Here is a 15527-nt window from a genome sequence, read left to right as displayed (position 1 = left end):
TTAAGCACTTTGTTTTGGGGTGATTTTTTAATATAACAGTAGATGAATAATACAAGTTACTTCTTGGTAATTCTTAGATTAGGGTTAATAACAAAGTGTAATTTCTGCCTCAAAAGTAGATAAATCTCTCTGGGAATGGAAGGAAACAAAAAGATTTAGAAGATAATTGTGACTGAAATTATGGCATCTTTTACTGTTGAGAGTGATTGTTTGTTGTAGGCCTGTGGAATAGAAAAATCATTGGATTTGGTGTCAGAAGACCTGCTTTAGATTTTTGCTGACAGTTCTACCTTTGTGACATGGGGGAAACAACTTAACCTTGCTGAATGTTGATTTTCTTCCTGATGAAAATGAAGATACAGAACTTGGTATTTAGTAGTTGGCGACATATTTTTAGAATGATATACTCCACTCCAGTATGTCAAAGGAGGGTAACAGAGGATCTGGAAATCATGTCACATGAGACATGAGACATGAGGTATAGTAAATGGAGGAGTTTTATTTGGAAAAATACTTTTTTTTACCAAAAAATTTTTATTTTTTATTTTTTTTCGATAAATTTTATTTTATTTTTTTGTTTTTCAGCTCATTATGGGGGTACAAAAGTTCAGGCTATATACATTGCCCATGCCTCCCCATCCCCCCGAGTCTGAGCTTCAATTGTGTCCATTCCCTAGACAGTGCACATCACACTCATAGAAAAATACTTTTAATTTGATCCCTTCCTTAAGATATTTGAACAATTCTGATATTGAAGAGGAAATAGATTTTGTATATCTTTCGAGGGCAAACAGGAAACAGTATGTTGTAATCCTAAGTGTCTTAGTGTGTTAATGCTGCTGCAACAAAATACCACAAACTGGGTAATTTGTAAACAATAGAAATTTATTTTTCACAGTGTTAGATGCCGAGAAGTCCAAGATCAAGACAACAGCAGGTTTGGTGTCTGGGAGGTGAGGGCCCAGTCTCTGCTTCCAAGATGATGCCTAGTTATTGTATCCTCCGGAGGGGACCTGCAAGCTATGTCCTCACATGGTGGAAGGGTTGAAGGGCAAAAGGGCCTAGCTATTTGCTTCCAGCCCTTTTATAAGATCACTAATCCCATTCATGAGGGCTGACAACTTAGTCATCTCTTAAAGGCCCTACCTCTTAATATTGTCACATTAAGTTTTAGGTTTTGATATATGAATTTTGGGGGAGACATACCTTTAAAGCATAGTAATAAGGATCTAGATTTTATCTTATACAAAGATTCCTTTTTAAATAATTAGATTTATTAGAAAATATTATTTGAGATCCTTCAACTGTAGAAATGCCAAGGAAAGCAAGTTTGGTAATTTTTTCTGGGTTTGGTACAGTGACTCTCTAGACAGCTTCAAGAAGGCCAACTCTTTTCTTTTAAATTGTTCTTTTTTCTATTTCCCCCAAGCATCTTCTTATAAAATGACTTTTGTTTTTCTTTATTACACAGGTAATATGTTTATGGAGGATGAATTAGAAAATACAGATAAGCAAAAAAGGAAATAAAAATTACCAATAGTCTCACCATCATTTAGAAATCACTATAAATATTTTGGTATCTATCTTTACAGCTTGTGTATATATTGGGGGGGGTCACATATAAAAATTGGTGTTATATTCTAAATACTACAATACATCTTTTTTTCCCTTTTTAATACATCTTTCCTCATGAATAAATTATTTCTATGACTTTTTGGCATTCATTTTCAAATGTGAAGATGAAATTTATTTTCTGATTAAAAGTATTATTTATGGTAGAATATTTACAAAATATAGAGAACTTCAGAAAGAAAATAAAACTATTATCCCAATACTCAGAGAACCATTCACAATTTGTTGGATAGTATGGTCTCTTCTGTCCATAATTTTTTTTCTTAAAAATGTATATTGTGTTAATAAACACTAGATCTTCCTATTCCTTTTATCTAACTGTATTTTTGTACCCATCAACCAATCCGTCTCTATCCTCTACCTCCACACTAGCCTTCCCAGCCTCTGGTAACCACTGTTTTATTCACTACCTCCATAAGATCAATTTTTGAGCTCTCACATATGAGTCAGAATGTGTGACATTTGTCTTTCTGTGCCTGGCTTATTTTACTTAACATAATATCCTCCAGTTTCGTTCATATTATTGTAAATGACAGTGTTTCATCCTTTTTTATGGCAGAATAATATTCCATTTTGTGTGTGTGTGTGTCTGTGTGTGTGTGTACACACCACATTTTCTTTATCCATTCATCTGTTGGTGGAAACAATAGATATTCTAGTTATGCAGATTTGATCATTATATATTCTATGCTTGTATCAAAATATCACATGTACCCAATATGTACTATTATGTTATCCATAATAATTAAAAATAAAACCATTTTTAAAATGTATATTGATATATTTTCACTAACATACTTTTTTACTAACAATACATTATGAATATTCCCACATTTTATTAAATTCTGCAAAAATATGATTTTAAATAGTATCAAATTTTTTCATCATATGAATTAAATCATAATGCCCTCAAATAATCCCTACAATTGGGCATGCAGATTGCCTCTAATTATTTATCACTATAAACAAAACTATATTTTCAAATGATAATAGCATTGTTTTTAATGGCTGTGTGGTATATATCATCAATCCTTATTTTTAAAAATATCTCAGTTCTAAATATTTTGCTTAAATGATCCCATTATTGTTAGAGCAAATCTTTACCCTTACCCTTAATTTTTGATTATTTTTGACATATTTGGTGAGTAGTCATTTCAAATTCATCGGCCTATAGGTACTTAACATTTTGTTGTATGTTCCGGATGCATATAGAAGAAGCATGAAACATGACCCAGTCCTTCAAGAATTAAAATTTAGTTACAAATATGACTATTACATGCAAATAGTAACAAATAATTTCCTCTAGTAAATTATTAAATGCTAAATTATATGATTATAATTAAGTGTTTCAATATGTAGTTTAGGGAGTAGCATATAGTGAGGCTCAGTGTGGTCAGGAAGGGCTTCAAGGATGAAATGCACTTTGATCTGAACTTTGAATGCCAATACTGAGCAATCAGTTTTGAATAACAGCTTCTGAAAAATCTGAGCAGTATTTATTTTAATATTTTTTGTTTTTAATATTTACTTTTCTATCCCTTCAAACACTGGGAAACATCTCAATTAAAATTCTTGATTTGTGAAAATTGCTTTCTCTTTTCTTGAAACTTTATCTAATTACCCTTTTTTGGTACTACTTTGGGTTTTTCAGTCATCTACATATATTTTATCTACTGTGTTTAATTGATTTCCAGCTGAGAGAAAAAAATTTATAGGAAACTTCCTTTGAATCAACTAATGTTTACTAACTCAGTGTCCCATGTGTTCTGCTTTTTGTAATGGTCATGTGTTCAGTCATGTCACACAGTGGTTGTTTTCAAAAGAAAGATCAAAAGAAGAGAATTAATCTCCTTTATGTTATTTTTAAAAACCACAATTAACCAGCTTAAAAAAATTTCATAATTATATTCACATTGTAATGTTAAGGCAAAACACATTTATTTCATTGCCTTTTAGGGAGCAGTGTTTCTTAAAGTGGGGTCAGGGCCTTTGCATCAGCATCACTTGGGATGTTCATCAATATTCACATTCTTTGGCTCTATCCTTGGGAAGGTTGAGAGGGGTTGAGGGAATATGCATTTTGACACATTTGCCAGGTTATTCTCCACGTTGAACCAATGCTCTAGGGAAATATTGTCTAAAGTTTCTTGACAGTTGTGCTGCAGTGACATGTACCTAGACTTGATAGATATTTTCACTGGACATTTTGTCTCAATAAGTGTGCCATTGGACATGTTTTGTTTTTAGGAAATTACAAAATAAGCAGAGCTTTCTTTCCTTTCCTTAAGAAAATTTACTCAAAAATTACTTAGCCTCTTAAAAAATAAAATCTTTTGTCAAGTTTCTTTTTGAAATTTGGCATTATTGACTTTATATTTTTAATAGACTGTTAACTATTGTGAGTGTATTGATTTCTGTTCCCTTTTTACTCATAGGAATTGCTCAAAGGCCTCATTCATGGAATGTTAATATTGGTTAAATTTTAGAAAGTTAAAAAGTGAGGGCCACCCCTTTTCATTGTTTTAAGGGGATAATCTAACACGACTTACACAATTTAAGCTATTTATGGTTTTATTGACTGCCTATGTTTGCACTTTGGTGACATATCATAAGTAGTTCTTGTGGCTTTTGGGGGTAAATCATGACTTCTTAGCCTGTTGCTCTCTGCTATTTGGTCGTGTTGAACCATTTTGCATACATTGTGGGGCTGAGGACGCTGTGGGTCTTCATTGCGATAAGGAACCATGGTTATTGTCTGTGGTACAGAATGGCAGTGACCAACCACATTCCCATGAGTATAAAACAAGAAATATAGTCTAATAAATAAGTGACAATGAGTTGATAAGATAATGAGTTTGAAATTAGTTCTGATAGGAAAAAATGTTACTCTATGGAGCCCAAATGCTCTAAGTACAAGCTAAAGTTGTTATTTAGGCTGGAGAACCTTTCCTAGCATCTTTCAATTTCAATTTGGCAGAGATGGAAAAATCTTCTTTATTGCAGTCATTGGTGAGTCATTTGTAGGTAACCGCTTTCACCCATTACTGTTTTGACTTGGTTTTTAATCCCTTAGGTTGAGTAGGTTTTTTTTTTTTTAATTAAAAAAATTTTTTTAGGCTATGATGTAAAAATGATTTGCATTGGAAATGAAAGTAAATGAAGCATGATTGATCAAATGCTGATTATCAATCAATAAAATCCTTGGTCCGATATCTAATATGGACTTTACTAAGAGATCAAAATGACTTTGGCAAATATATCTCTGAGTTTTCATTTGCACACAGTAGAAAACAAACTGTCGATTCCAAGGAGCCACGTACTAACCATGGCTGGCATCTAAAAGACGGAGTCCCCCTGCATCACTCCATAGAATTATTGTAAACATTAAATGAGATAAAACATCTTTCCTAGAGGAAGGAAGGGATGTAGGAGCAAGGTAAAGAGGAGTTCTCTTTCTTGCCCTGCCCCATTTATTTTTTCAGTTTATTTCAGCACAAATATATTGAGTTGCTCTGGTCCAGGTATTTGTGCTAGGAATGGGAATACAGAAAAGATTAAGATTTAGTTCACAATATTTTTTAACAGCTTTATTGAGATACAGTAAACATACCACACAATTTACCCATTTACTGTATACATTTCAATGGTTTTTAATATATTCACAAGTTTCACAATATTTGATTTAGCTAAAGACTCATGAACATTTTTTTACTTCACAATTCCTCAGGTCCAGAAGGGAGAAAAACCTTGGACCTATTCTGAGATCTGCTTCTTCCTTCAGAACAATAGTATCTACCATTTATTAAACACCACTTCGGTAGTGTGAGCTCAGCACTGTGCCTACCTGCTTTACAAATGTTATCTGAAAATAAGGTTTATCCCACCTTATATACAATGACAATACCCAAATATCTAGCATTTATTGAGTATAATTATTGTATCATTTAATATACAGGGAAACTTACTGCTCTAGATTCCATTTTCCTTTTCTCACCCTTTCCCACTAGTTATTAACTCTGTAACTTTTGCCTCATGCTTCTCTAGTTCTTGAAGTTTCCTGGGCTTGTTTGTGAAGGAGAGAGAGAGATAGAGGATTTTCAAGCAATTAGGATTTTCAAGCTTCTGAAGATAATCACAAAACCTGGATGATTTACTTTACATACTTTTGTGTAGAGAGAAAGAATCCCCTTGTGCAAACAGATAAAGTGAATGCAAGAGCATTGAAAGGCTGTGGCCAAATAATACTTGCTTCCAACCCTCAGTTCTGATTTAGAGAGATATAAAAACATTTTCTTTCTATAAACTTTTAAGTATTTGTTATTTTCAACCTCAGATTTGCTTTTCTTCCTCAGCTGATGGATCTAACCCTCTTACCAGTTAGCTAACTTCTCTGTACTATGAAGTAATTATTGTGTAAATGTTTCTGTAGTAAACTTGTCCTTTTGCTAAAAAAAATACCAGATGAAAAATGTGTTACTGTGTGCTGAAGTATCAGTGGTAAGGGTAAGGAATAGAAAGAGGCTTCCGTAACTGTGGACAGATATATATAGCTAGAAAAAAACCAATTTTCCCCAAACCCCAGCACACAAAATATTCAAGTTGGCTAACTTTCTGGCACTGAGTTAGACAATTTATGTATTTTTTGGTGAACAATGAACATTGGATACTGAAGCTAACTTTTCTACTAGTTCTAAATCAAAGGACATGATTAAACAGCTTTAATATGCAATTTCAGGTTAGTTCCTTTGATAATTATTTCTTTAATGTTTAGTATTGTTTAATCAGAGTTATATTTTTTATTTGTCCTACCAAGTTAGTTATTGCATTTTATTTTTGTTAATGTATTTTATTTGTCCTGCTAAGCATCGTATACTGTCCTGAGTTTGAGCTTTTTCTCCAACGGTATTCAAAGAAACTTGTATTCTAATAGTTTTATTTTATTTTATTTTTCTAGGAATCAGAGAATAATAAGTTATGCCCCCTATATTCCTTCCGAAATACCTCTACCTCACCACATAAGCCTGACGAAGGGAGTCGGGACCGCGAGATAATGACCAGTGTTACTTTTGGAACCCCAGAACGCCGCAAAGGGAGCCTAGCCGATGTGGTGGACACACTGAAACAGAAGAAGCTTGAGGAAATGACTCGGACTGAACAAGAGGGTATGTGTGGACATAACTGTTGGGTTTTTTCCTTCTAAAGATTCTAAGCTTTAAAAAAATGAGTGTGATTTAAAGGGCCAGAGAAGTACATAATTAGCACTAGCTAGGAAAAATTTATTCAGATTGTGATCCATTAGGAGTGTTAAGCAGATAGCTCCATTTTTCTAAAACTTTGTGCATTTTATTTGGTTCTTATCATAACAGATCAAGATTTTAAACTGACTGTAAGCTTTACTCTGGAAAAAAAGTAGAAAGGGAATTTTCCTAACTACAACTTTATTTTTTATTTATTCTCTCTTATTTCCTTTTGGTGGATAGTGTTTCTTTATGAAAATATCAACTGTTTAACAAGCAAAATTAAAAAAAATTATTTTTCTTCATTTTTGTAAATATCATAAATTTATAAATATTATATTACTTTACTTCCATATATTATAGAATGAGTGTTGAGGGCTTCAAATATTGTTAAAGCTAAATGTTCAAGGGTAAGTTCTTTGACGTGTAACATCTGCTGCAACATCCCACATCTACTTTCTCTACTCTGTACAAGGGTCCACTCAGGTTCACCTGGATCCTAGAAAACAGAAATGAAAGAAGATTCTCCAGTAATATTTTTAAACAAAATAAATCAAGTCTGAGTGATTTTTATATTTGTGTACGTGCTTTCATTTTTTATGTATAGATTTTTAGGCCTTGAAATGTAGGGTAATTAATAGCTCTGGGTTTATTACTAGCATTGTCAGTTAAATTCAGACGTCTGTGACACTGTAAGGAAATTGAAATTAGATATAAGGGAATTTTTCATGTAACTTCATTTTATTCCTTTAAGGGCTCAAAAGTTTAAAAGTATCCAATTAATTTTGGTAGCAATCTTTCTCAAATGTATTGCATGCTTCCCTGTTTTATTAACCATATCATATGGCACAAGATGTAAATATTTTTTGATGGCTCAGGATCATGATGCAATAGACTAGGAACTCTAATACCTGTCTAACAATTATGTGACCGTGGGTAAATTCTTCAATCTCTCTGAGCCACAAAAGTTAAAATTTGGTATGGTACTATTATCTGACTTGGCAACTCAAACACTTTGAGAATTAACCATAATAGTGAATATGAAGTCTTTTATGAACTATAAACTGTGTAAATTTGAGGTGTTGTGATGATTATCATATTATAAATGTCAATTATTTCCTGTGCTATAATGTAATGATGCCCCTGGAGATCATTGAGATAATTAGGACCATTTGACTTTATAGTTTTTTCTCTACAATTATGAAACTTTAGAGTCCTTGTGTCTGCTTAATATATATGTGTATCTTTTTTTGGTGTGTGTATGTGTTGGTTTACCCTTCTTAGATTTCAGGTTGCAGGTTGTTATTTCTTGCTCAGTTGTAAATATTTTCTAATTTGCTTCTTCCATTCATCTGTAGATTATGAAATTAGATGATCAAGATATTCTAGACTACATTTAAAGTATGAACAAGTATGTTCTTGATGAGTTGCTGGGAGATTCTGGGTAATATACATGATCTTTAGTGAATGAAGTTTGTGCTGACTCTTCTGGCTTTTCAGAGACTTTGTTTTCCTCATTCTTGGCTATGTTCTGAATAGCTGAGGTTTCTAGATCAATCACCTCTGAATAGTGAGATTGCTAGATTACTTTTAATTGTGATTCATCAAAAGGATGGTTTTAATTCTATAAGTAAGTGATTTTCAAAATAGTTTAGAAAGCTCTTTAATGTAAAAATAAAGAAATTGATTTGTGTTTTTTTCTTGGGTTACTAGGGAATTTTAAATTATTTTTTCTTGCAAATAATGGTTAATTTTATATTCTTCCTCTTTATTGCCATGTGTTATAGTTGATTTTGTACAAGAGAAATACTTGTAAGGAGTCCTTTATCACTATATTCCTACTAGCAAATAATTTTTTACGTAGTTTACAGATATTTGATTATTTTTTGCAGTATAGATGTTTTAGACATCAGAAATTCAGGCATCTTTAGTGTATGTTACTGTACATAATATATTAAATGCAAATATGAAGTGATAGAAAGCATGCACATCAAATTTACTGATCCCACAAATCTGGGAGGAACAGAATATATGAACGAAACAAAACTCAAGACCGGGCGCGGTGGCTCACGCCTGTAATCCTAGCACTCTGGGAGGCCGAGGCGGGTGGATCGCTCGAGGTCAGGAGTTCGAGACCAGCCTGAGCAAGAGCGAGACCTCGTCTCTACTAAAAATAGAAAGAAATTATCTGGCCAACTAAAATATATATATACAAAAAATTAGCCGGGCATGGTGGCGCATGCCTGTAGTCCCAGCTACTCGGGAGGCTGAGGCAGTAGGATCGCTTAAGCCCAGGAGTTTGAGGTTGCTGTGAGCTAGGCTGACGCCACGGCACTCACTCTAGCCCGGGCAACAGAGTGAGACTCTGTCTCAAAAAAAAAAAAAAAAAAAAAAGAAACAAAACTCAAAAGGTTTTGAGTTTGACAAACTGGAAATATGAACTGAAAACCAAACTGTCAAGGTAAAATTAATAGGTCTTATTATCAAGTTCAGAAGTCCAAAACCCCTGGGTATACAAATAATTACTGAAGGAAATATAAATAGCAGCCACATGAATGAAAAAAATATCTTATGAGTTTTAGGTGACTGAAAGTACAATGGGGTCAGCATGGTGAATACTGCCAGAAAATTGCCATTGCTATCTCAATCAGCATTATAAGAAGTACAGTATAAAGCTTTTAAGAGGTGGTAGTCCCCCTGAACTCCCTGCTCAATAGAATGTATCTGAAGTATTTTGGTGAGTTCTGAATTACGACACTTTAATAGGGACTCAAAAGCATTGAGATGTTCTCAGAGAACAACTGACATGATCATAGAGAAAAAATTATATAATAAAAGGAATGATTGAAGGAACTAATAATATTAACCCTAGAGAAAAGGAGCTCAAGGATGACATGATGGGTCCTTAAAGTCACATGAAGGAGAGATTGGATTTATCCTATCTAGTTTCCTGAGGATAGAATACAGATCAATGACAAGAAGTTATAAGGAACCAGAATATGGCTAATAAGACCAACTATGTAACAGTTGTAGTTGTCCATATGGAATAATCTTTGAAAGGTAATAAATTGTCCATCCTTAGAGGTATGCAGCAATCTCAGTTGCCATTTTAATTGGGCTGTTGTAGAGGACACAGGATTGGTCTTTTTCCACTACTAAGACTGTGATTTTTTTTTATGAATGATATTCTATAGCTGATGGTATATCTTTTTTATGGCCCTAATCAAGAACTACATAGTATTTGTGATTAAATTTTCTACATGTTTTTCTTCTTCTGTGCAAGCCACTATATTTAAACTCTGAGATTATTAACTTCTTACCTTTTTTTTCTGTGCATCCCTTTGATAGTCTAGTGAAGCCTACAGATCTTATCTTAGAATGGTTTTAAGTACCTAAAGTAAAATACACAGAATTACAGTATAAGTGAATTATATTAAAATGATAAATAATTTAAAAAATTTGTGATATGGTAGAATGTGCTATTTTACTAATGCATTAAAAACAAGATCTAATGGACGGCCTAACACTATCACAATTTTGAAGTACTAATAAGCATGAAAGATATTTTGAGATATCTATAAGTGTAATGTGATATAAAAATATCAATTGTGATACTGTTGGTGACAATGTCATAGGTACTACAAAAATACTCTATGGTTTGTTGCCTGCATCCATAATTTATGGAAATGCAAATTTTCAACTAGAGGTTAGGGAAAAAGAATTTTTTTCTGTTGAAGTTCATAGACTCCCTAAATTCTATCCATGTCTCTTGGGGTCTGTGGACCTCAGGTTAAGAACCCCTATGCTAGATGACATGGCATACCCCTAATGAAGATAACAGTAGTCTCTAACTTTAAAGAATTTATATTCTAGTAAGAGATATGACATATACAAAATGATCTCTAATTCAATGTCTAATATATGTTATATGAGAGTTGTATAGGTGAAATGTTAAGTAAGATAGTTTACAAGATAGACAAATTGTTCCTGCCTAGGAAGCTGTGGAAAAGCTCTACAGGAAAATGAGTCTTAGCTTGTCTTGGAGAATGAAAGATTTTATGTAGACAGAAATGGAGGGGAAAGGCATTTTCAGGCAGAAGGAACAGGCAGAGAGCTTTAAAATAGTCAACAATTCAGGTTCTAACTTAAGGTGAAGATGCATATGGTATATAAGATTGAAAAAGTAGGTTATGTGAAGATTGTGGATGCCCTTTAATTCTTGGCTAAGGAGATTGGACCTTATACTGAAGGTGATGGAGGAGCCACTATTTTTTAGCACAGTAATGTGATGGATTAGAGCTTTCCTTCAGGAAAGTTAATCTGGCAGCACTGTTGAGGATGAATGGGAGCAGGGAGAGACATTAAGGAAATCAGGCTAGAGATAATGAGGCTCTGAACTAAGGTAGCAGAAATGAGGAAGGAAGAGGGGTGCATATGGAAAAGACATTAGGAGATAGAATTGTTAGGACTTGATGTTTGAGCATAGAGACCACGAGAGAGGAATGATTCAAAGGGAGCTGAGTTTTTAAACTGTGGGTAAATATAAGAGTGATGATACAATTAATAATAATAATGATGATGAAGAATGGAGGGAGATGTTTTGGAGATGGAATCAATGAGAATTTCTATTTTTTATCCTGAGTTTGATATCTTGAGTTTGAATCTTTATTTCAGTTATCTGCTTGGAGCAATAGAACAGAATAGCATGGGAGAACAGAAATGATTATAGGAAAGGTCATTATTAAAAAAGTATAGGATAAATTTTTTATTCTAAAATAATTATATTCTGGGTCTAAGGAGGTATAACAGCTTCCCCAATATTTGCCTGAATTTGACCCTTTAAAGGTTCAGGTCCATCTCCTCATTTTGGACATACTATCGCATGGGACATTTAAGAGCTTTTAAATGCATTACTCACCTCTCCCTCACTTTTACTTCATGGTTTGAGGGCCATATTTCATGATTAGCTGATTGACAAGCCTGTGTGATTGATATAATAAATGATGACCTTTCTTGCATCATTCTTGTTCTGAAGACTATTTTGACTCTTAGACTAAATACCTTCCCTCTCATTTGCGCTCATATGCAGAAACTGATTTATAAAAAGTTTATTATGATCCTTTTAAAAACAATATTTGCATGATGAAACAAAAACTTTCTAGGCAGATGCTTTGATCAACCAAATTATTGTCAAATGTTTAGTCTGCCACTCCTTCAAGAAATATCCTCCCTGAGCATTGATTTGACTAGATTGCTAAATGCTGTTGAACAAAGGTGCTTTGTCTGAAGTGCCCCCTCTGAAGAATTGTGGGAAGATAGGCAAGGTTTCTGATTTTTGTAAATTTAACTTTGATTTAGTGTCATAGGTAGATAAATAGGTAGGTAGGTAGGTAGATAGATGCATAGATAGATTGAATGACTGAATATCAGAAACTACCTTTTAAAATGCTGTTGTTATTGATGCGTAAAGTGTACAGAAAGGCTTTGATTAATAGATTCAGGTTAAAATGCTTCCAAGATAAAAATTCTTCAGCTGTGATTAAATGATGAATTTTAGTTATCCTTGTATCACCCAGCTTGTTGCCAATGTAGCTGGGCTCTAACATAAGCGACAGTTGTCAGAAAATGAATACTTTAAAAAGGACTTCTATATCTAAATACATATATTTAATCAGAGAGTCCTTTGGCTTCTGAAAATAAGTTGTCTAATGAGAATTTCATTTGAGCAGCTGCTACTGAGGAGGTCAACAGGCACTGCCTAGGAGAATATGGCCCAGCTGGTTAAATCTGGTGGTTGTCGTGATTTAAATGGTCAAGTGCTGCTTGTAATCCAGGACCGTCTGTTTGTAAAGGGAAGAGTGAGTGCTTCAGCATAATGTACAGCTGTTTTAATCTCTCTTTAATAATAGTGCTTCAGCCACTATCATGTCTTGTGTATCATACTACTAAGTGTATGATCCTAGGCTGAGTGAACTCGTTTGAGTCAGGTTCTATGTGAGATTGCAGGTAAAGGGATACAATGGTAAAACACTCAACTGTCTGACAAAATAAAATATATATTTTTTTGACTCTTTGGCTCTTTTTAAAGATTTATTCTTTAGGTGATAATTATTGTGATCAGGAGGGAGTGAGAATGCTTATGGTTAGGTAGAAATATTTAAATAAATGAACTCTCTTTGATAGAGCCAGAAACTTATTGGAAAGTATGCAGGGTTTAGGTACAATTTCATAGAACATAACATTGGTTAAAAATTAGAGTATTTGCCTAATGGGATTGTGTTCTTCAGGCTATCATGGTAATAAAAGTATGCAGATTTGTTTTATTATTCATGTAGAGAAAGGACAACAGCATTTGAGCTTTGGATTCCTGATGGGACAGGCTTTCCAATGGATTATGCAGCTGTTTCCCAGCACAAGAAGAGACATGTGTTTATGTGTTTATGTGTATATCTGATGGATTATTATCATTATTCACATGTCTAAACAATAATTTGGATTTCTACATATACTTTCACTGAAGTATATTTAGTTAGCATATGTTAGTTTCTTTTGCTCATCTGATAGCCTTTGTTATACTAAAGGAGGTATATGGTATAGTTCAAACAATGAGAAACTCATTTTTGAAAGTCATATTTTTGAGTGAGCTAGATCTACGTTTGAATCTAAGTTCTTCCATTTAGAGAGATACTGTAATTTCCTCCTTAAGAGTGTGGACTTTGGAGCTAGGCTGCCTGTATTTTAATTTCAGTTTAGCGTTTACCAGGTGGGCGATATAGAGCAAGTTACTTAACCTCTCTGTGTCTCAGTTTTCTCAACCAAAAAATGAGTATCATTGTAGTGCTATCATGAGAATCAAGATTTTCAAGAAGATCAAGGATTAGTTAATGTAACTAAAGCATTTAGAACATTGCCAACACAGAGTAAACGTGCTCAATAAATGTGTTTAATAAATGCAGCCTAGCTGTGACTTTGGGCAAATTATTTCATCCTTTTGTGTTTCCGTTCTGTCATCTGTAAAACTAGATGAATGATACCTGCCTTTCAGGGTTGTTTTGAGAATTTGACATATTAATATATAAAATACATAGCTTCTATTAGTATAATTATGACTATCAGTATTGTTATTATAGCTATTATTACTTTTATTATTGTTGCTTCAAGAAATTTTTAAAAAGAAATATTGTAGGAATCTCATCCTGGACCACAGACAGAATCATAGGAAATGTCCCATGGTGTTAGGGGATTTTGCATTTGGCAGCAATGATGTTCTTGTGTTCTGGAAGAGCAATTCAGTTTAACTCTCCTTTCAGGCTCTTTGGAAAAGCTGATACTAAAGTTTCCCCACTGGAAGCCAATCTTCCCTGCTGAGAAATATGTGGAATGTGATGTTGTCAGTGAGAGAAGTTGGTAAAGCTTTGGATGAGGATTTTAGATAGTACCCAGTTAAGAACAATGTGCTTCTGTTCAAATAAAAATCTATTAAAAGTCCATATTATTAATTAAAAAATTACCACTCGTGCCATGCTAGAGTATCAAAATAATTTTTAAGGCAAAATTTATGGCTGTCAGGTTTTTCCCACTATTCTGATTGAAGGTTATATTGGTGAAGCATTTAGAATATCCCAGATCCAAACCTTTCTTTATGTTTTCTTATTCAAGGGAAAAATTGGAAAGGTTTTGGATTTTTGCATAAGAAACACATTAAGTATTCATTTAAAAAAAAACCAAAATTATTATTTCAAATAAATTTAAAATTTCAAATCATTTAAATGCTGAAGTTTCCTAAGACTGCACTCATACTCTGAAGCAATTGGGTATTCAGAGCAATGCTGATGCAACTTCATTTAAATTCATTTTTTAATTCTCTTTAAAATAAATCTTTCCTCCCAATGATATTTGTGTTTTTGCTCCTGTTTTAAAGAATGTTTATCATATTCATAGTAAATACTTACCTAGTAGTAGATAGTTTAAATAGATATTTTCTGAAAGTGTTATGTGATTATATTTAGGGATTATACTGAAGAGCTAAAACTGTTGGTTTTTGAATTATGAAAATAATTATGTTTAATATATTTTTGTGTTAAGTATATTTGCTTACTAATTTTTTTTGAAAGAAGTCATCCTCTCATTTAACCTTATAAAACATGCAATGATCTAGAATTCTGGGAACCCCAGACATTCTGGACAAATCTCCGTTGTTTCTATTTGTTATTGTTTTGCAACTCCCATTTACGGTGCAGGCAATATACTATTTGTTTGAATCCTTTTCTTAACTTAAATTTGTGTATCCCTGTCTTTTAATGATTCTTCAAATTTTTGACCCATTTCTATTTCCTCAGATTAAAAAATTCATTTTTAAGTTTCTTTCTCTAAGAATGTGGAGAACAGATATAAGCAGTTGTTTCTGATTTTTCCTCGTACTGAACTGGGAAGCTAGAAGATGCTCTCCTGGCATTTTGTTGTTTAGAAAGAGGATGTGGCTTTCTGATGGTTTTATGAAGTGTTATATTCTCCTATGATTTTTTAACTTGTGGAGTTTGAGTGGATCATTAGCATTTTGTATTTTTCCATTGAAAATTCATTAGATTGACTTCTTCAGGATTTATTCTGGAAATCTCAAGTAAAGGGGACAGTTTTTCGATTTATATTCTTTCTCTT

The 15527-nt window shown here is 33.2% G+C and overlaps 1 protein-coding gene across 4 annotated transcripts in view; it reads left to right on the top strand.

Moving 5' to 3' along the window:
• Positions 1-15527, top strand: part of SOX6 (SRY-box transcription factor 6) — a 678732-nt gene that overhangs the window by 333257 nt on the left and 329948 nt on the right. For all 4 annotated transcript variants that reach the window (XM_069471178.1, XM_069471179.1, XM_069471181.1 and 1 more), the window contains one exon: positions 6587-6794. In XM_069471178.1, coding sequence (XP_069327279.1) covers positions 6587-6794 — 208 coding nt within the window. The remainder of the gene's footprint in view (positions 1-6586; positions 6795-15527) is intronic.

Source organism: Eulemur rufifrons, chromosome 6 (genome assembly GCF_041146395.1).
Source record: "Eulemur rufifrons isolate Redbay chromosome 6, OSU_ERuf_1, whole genome shotgun sequence".
NCBI lineage: Eukaryota > Metazoa > Chordata > Mammalia > Primates > Lemuridae > Eulemur > Eulemur rufifrons.
The sequence above is the reverse complement of the archived record's forward strand: the minus strand, read 5'-3'. Positions and strand labels throughout refer to the sequence as shown.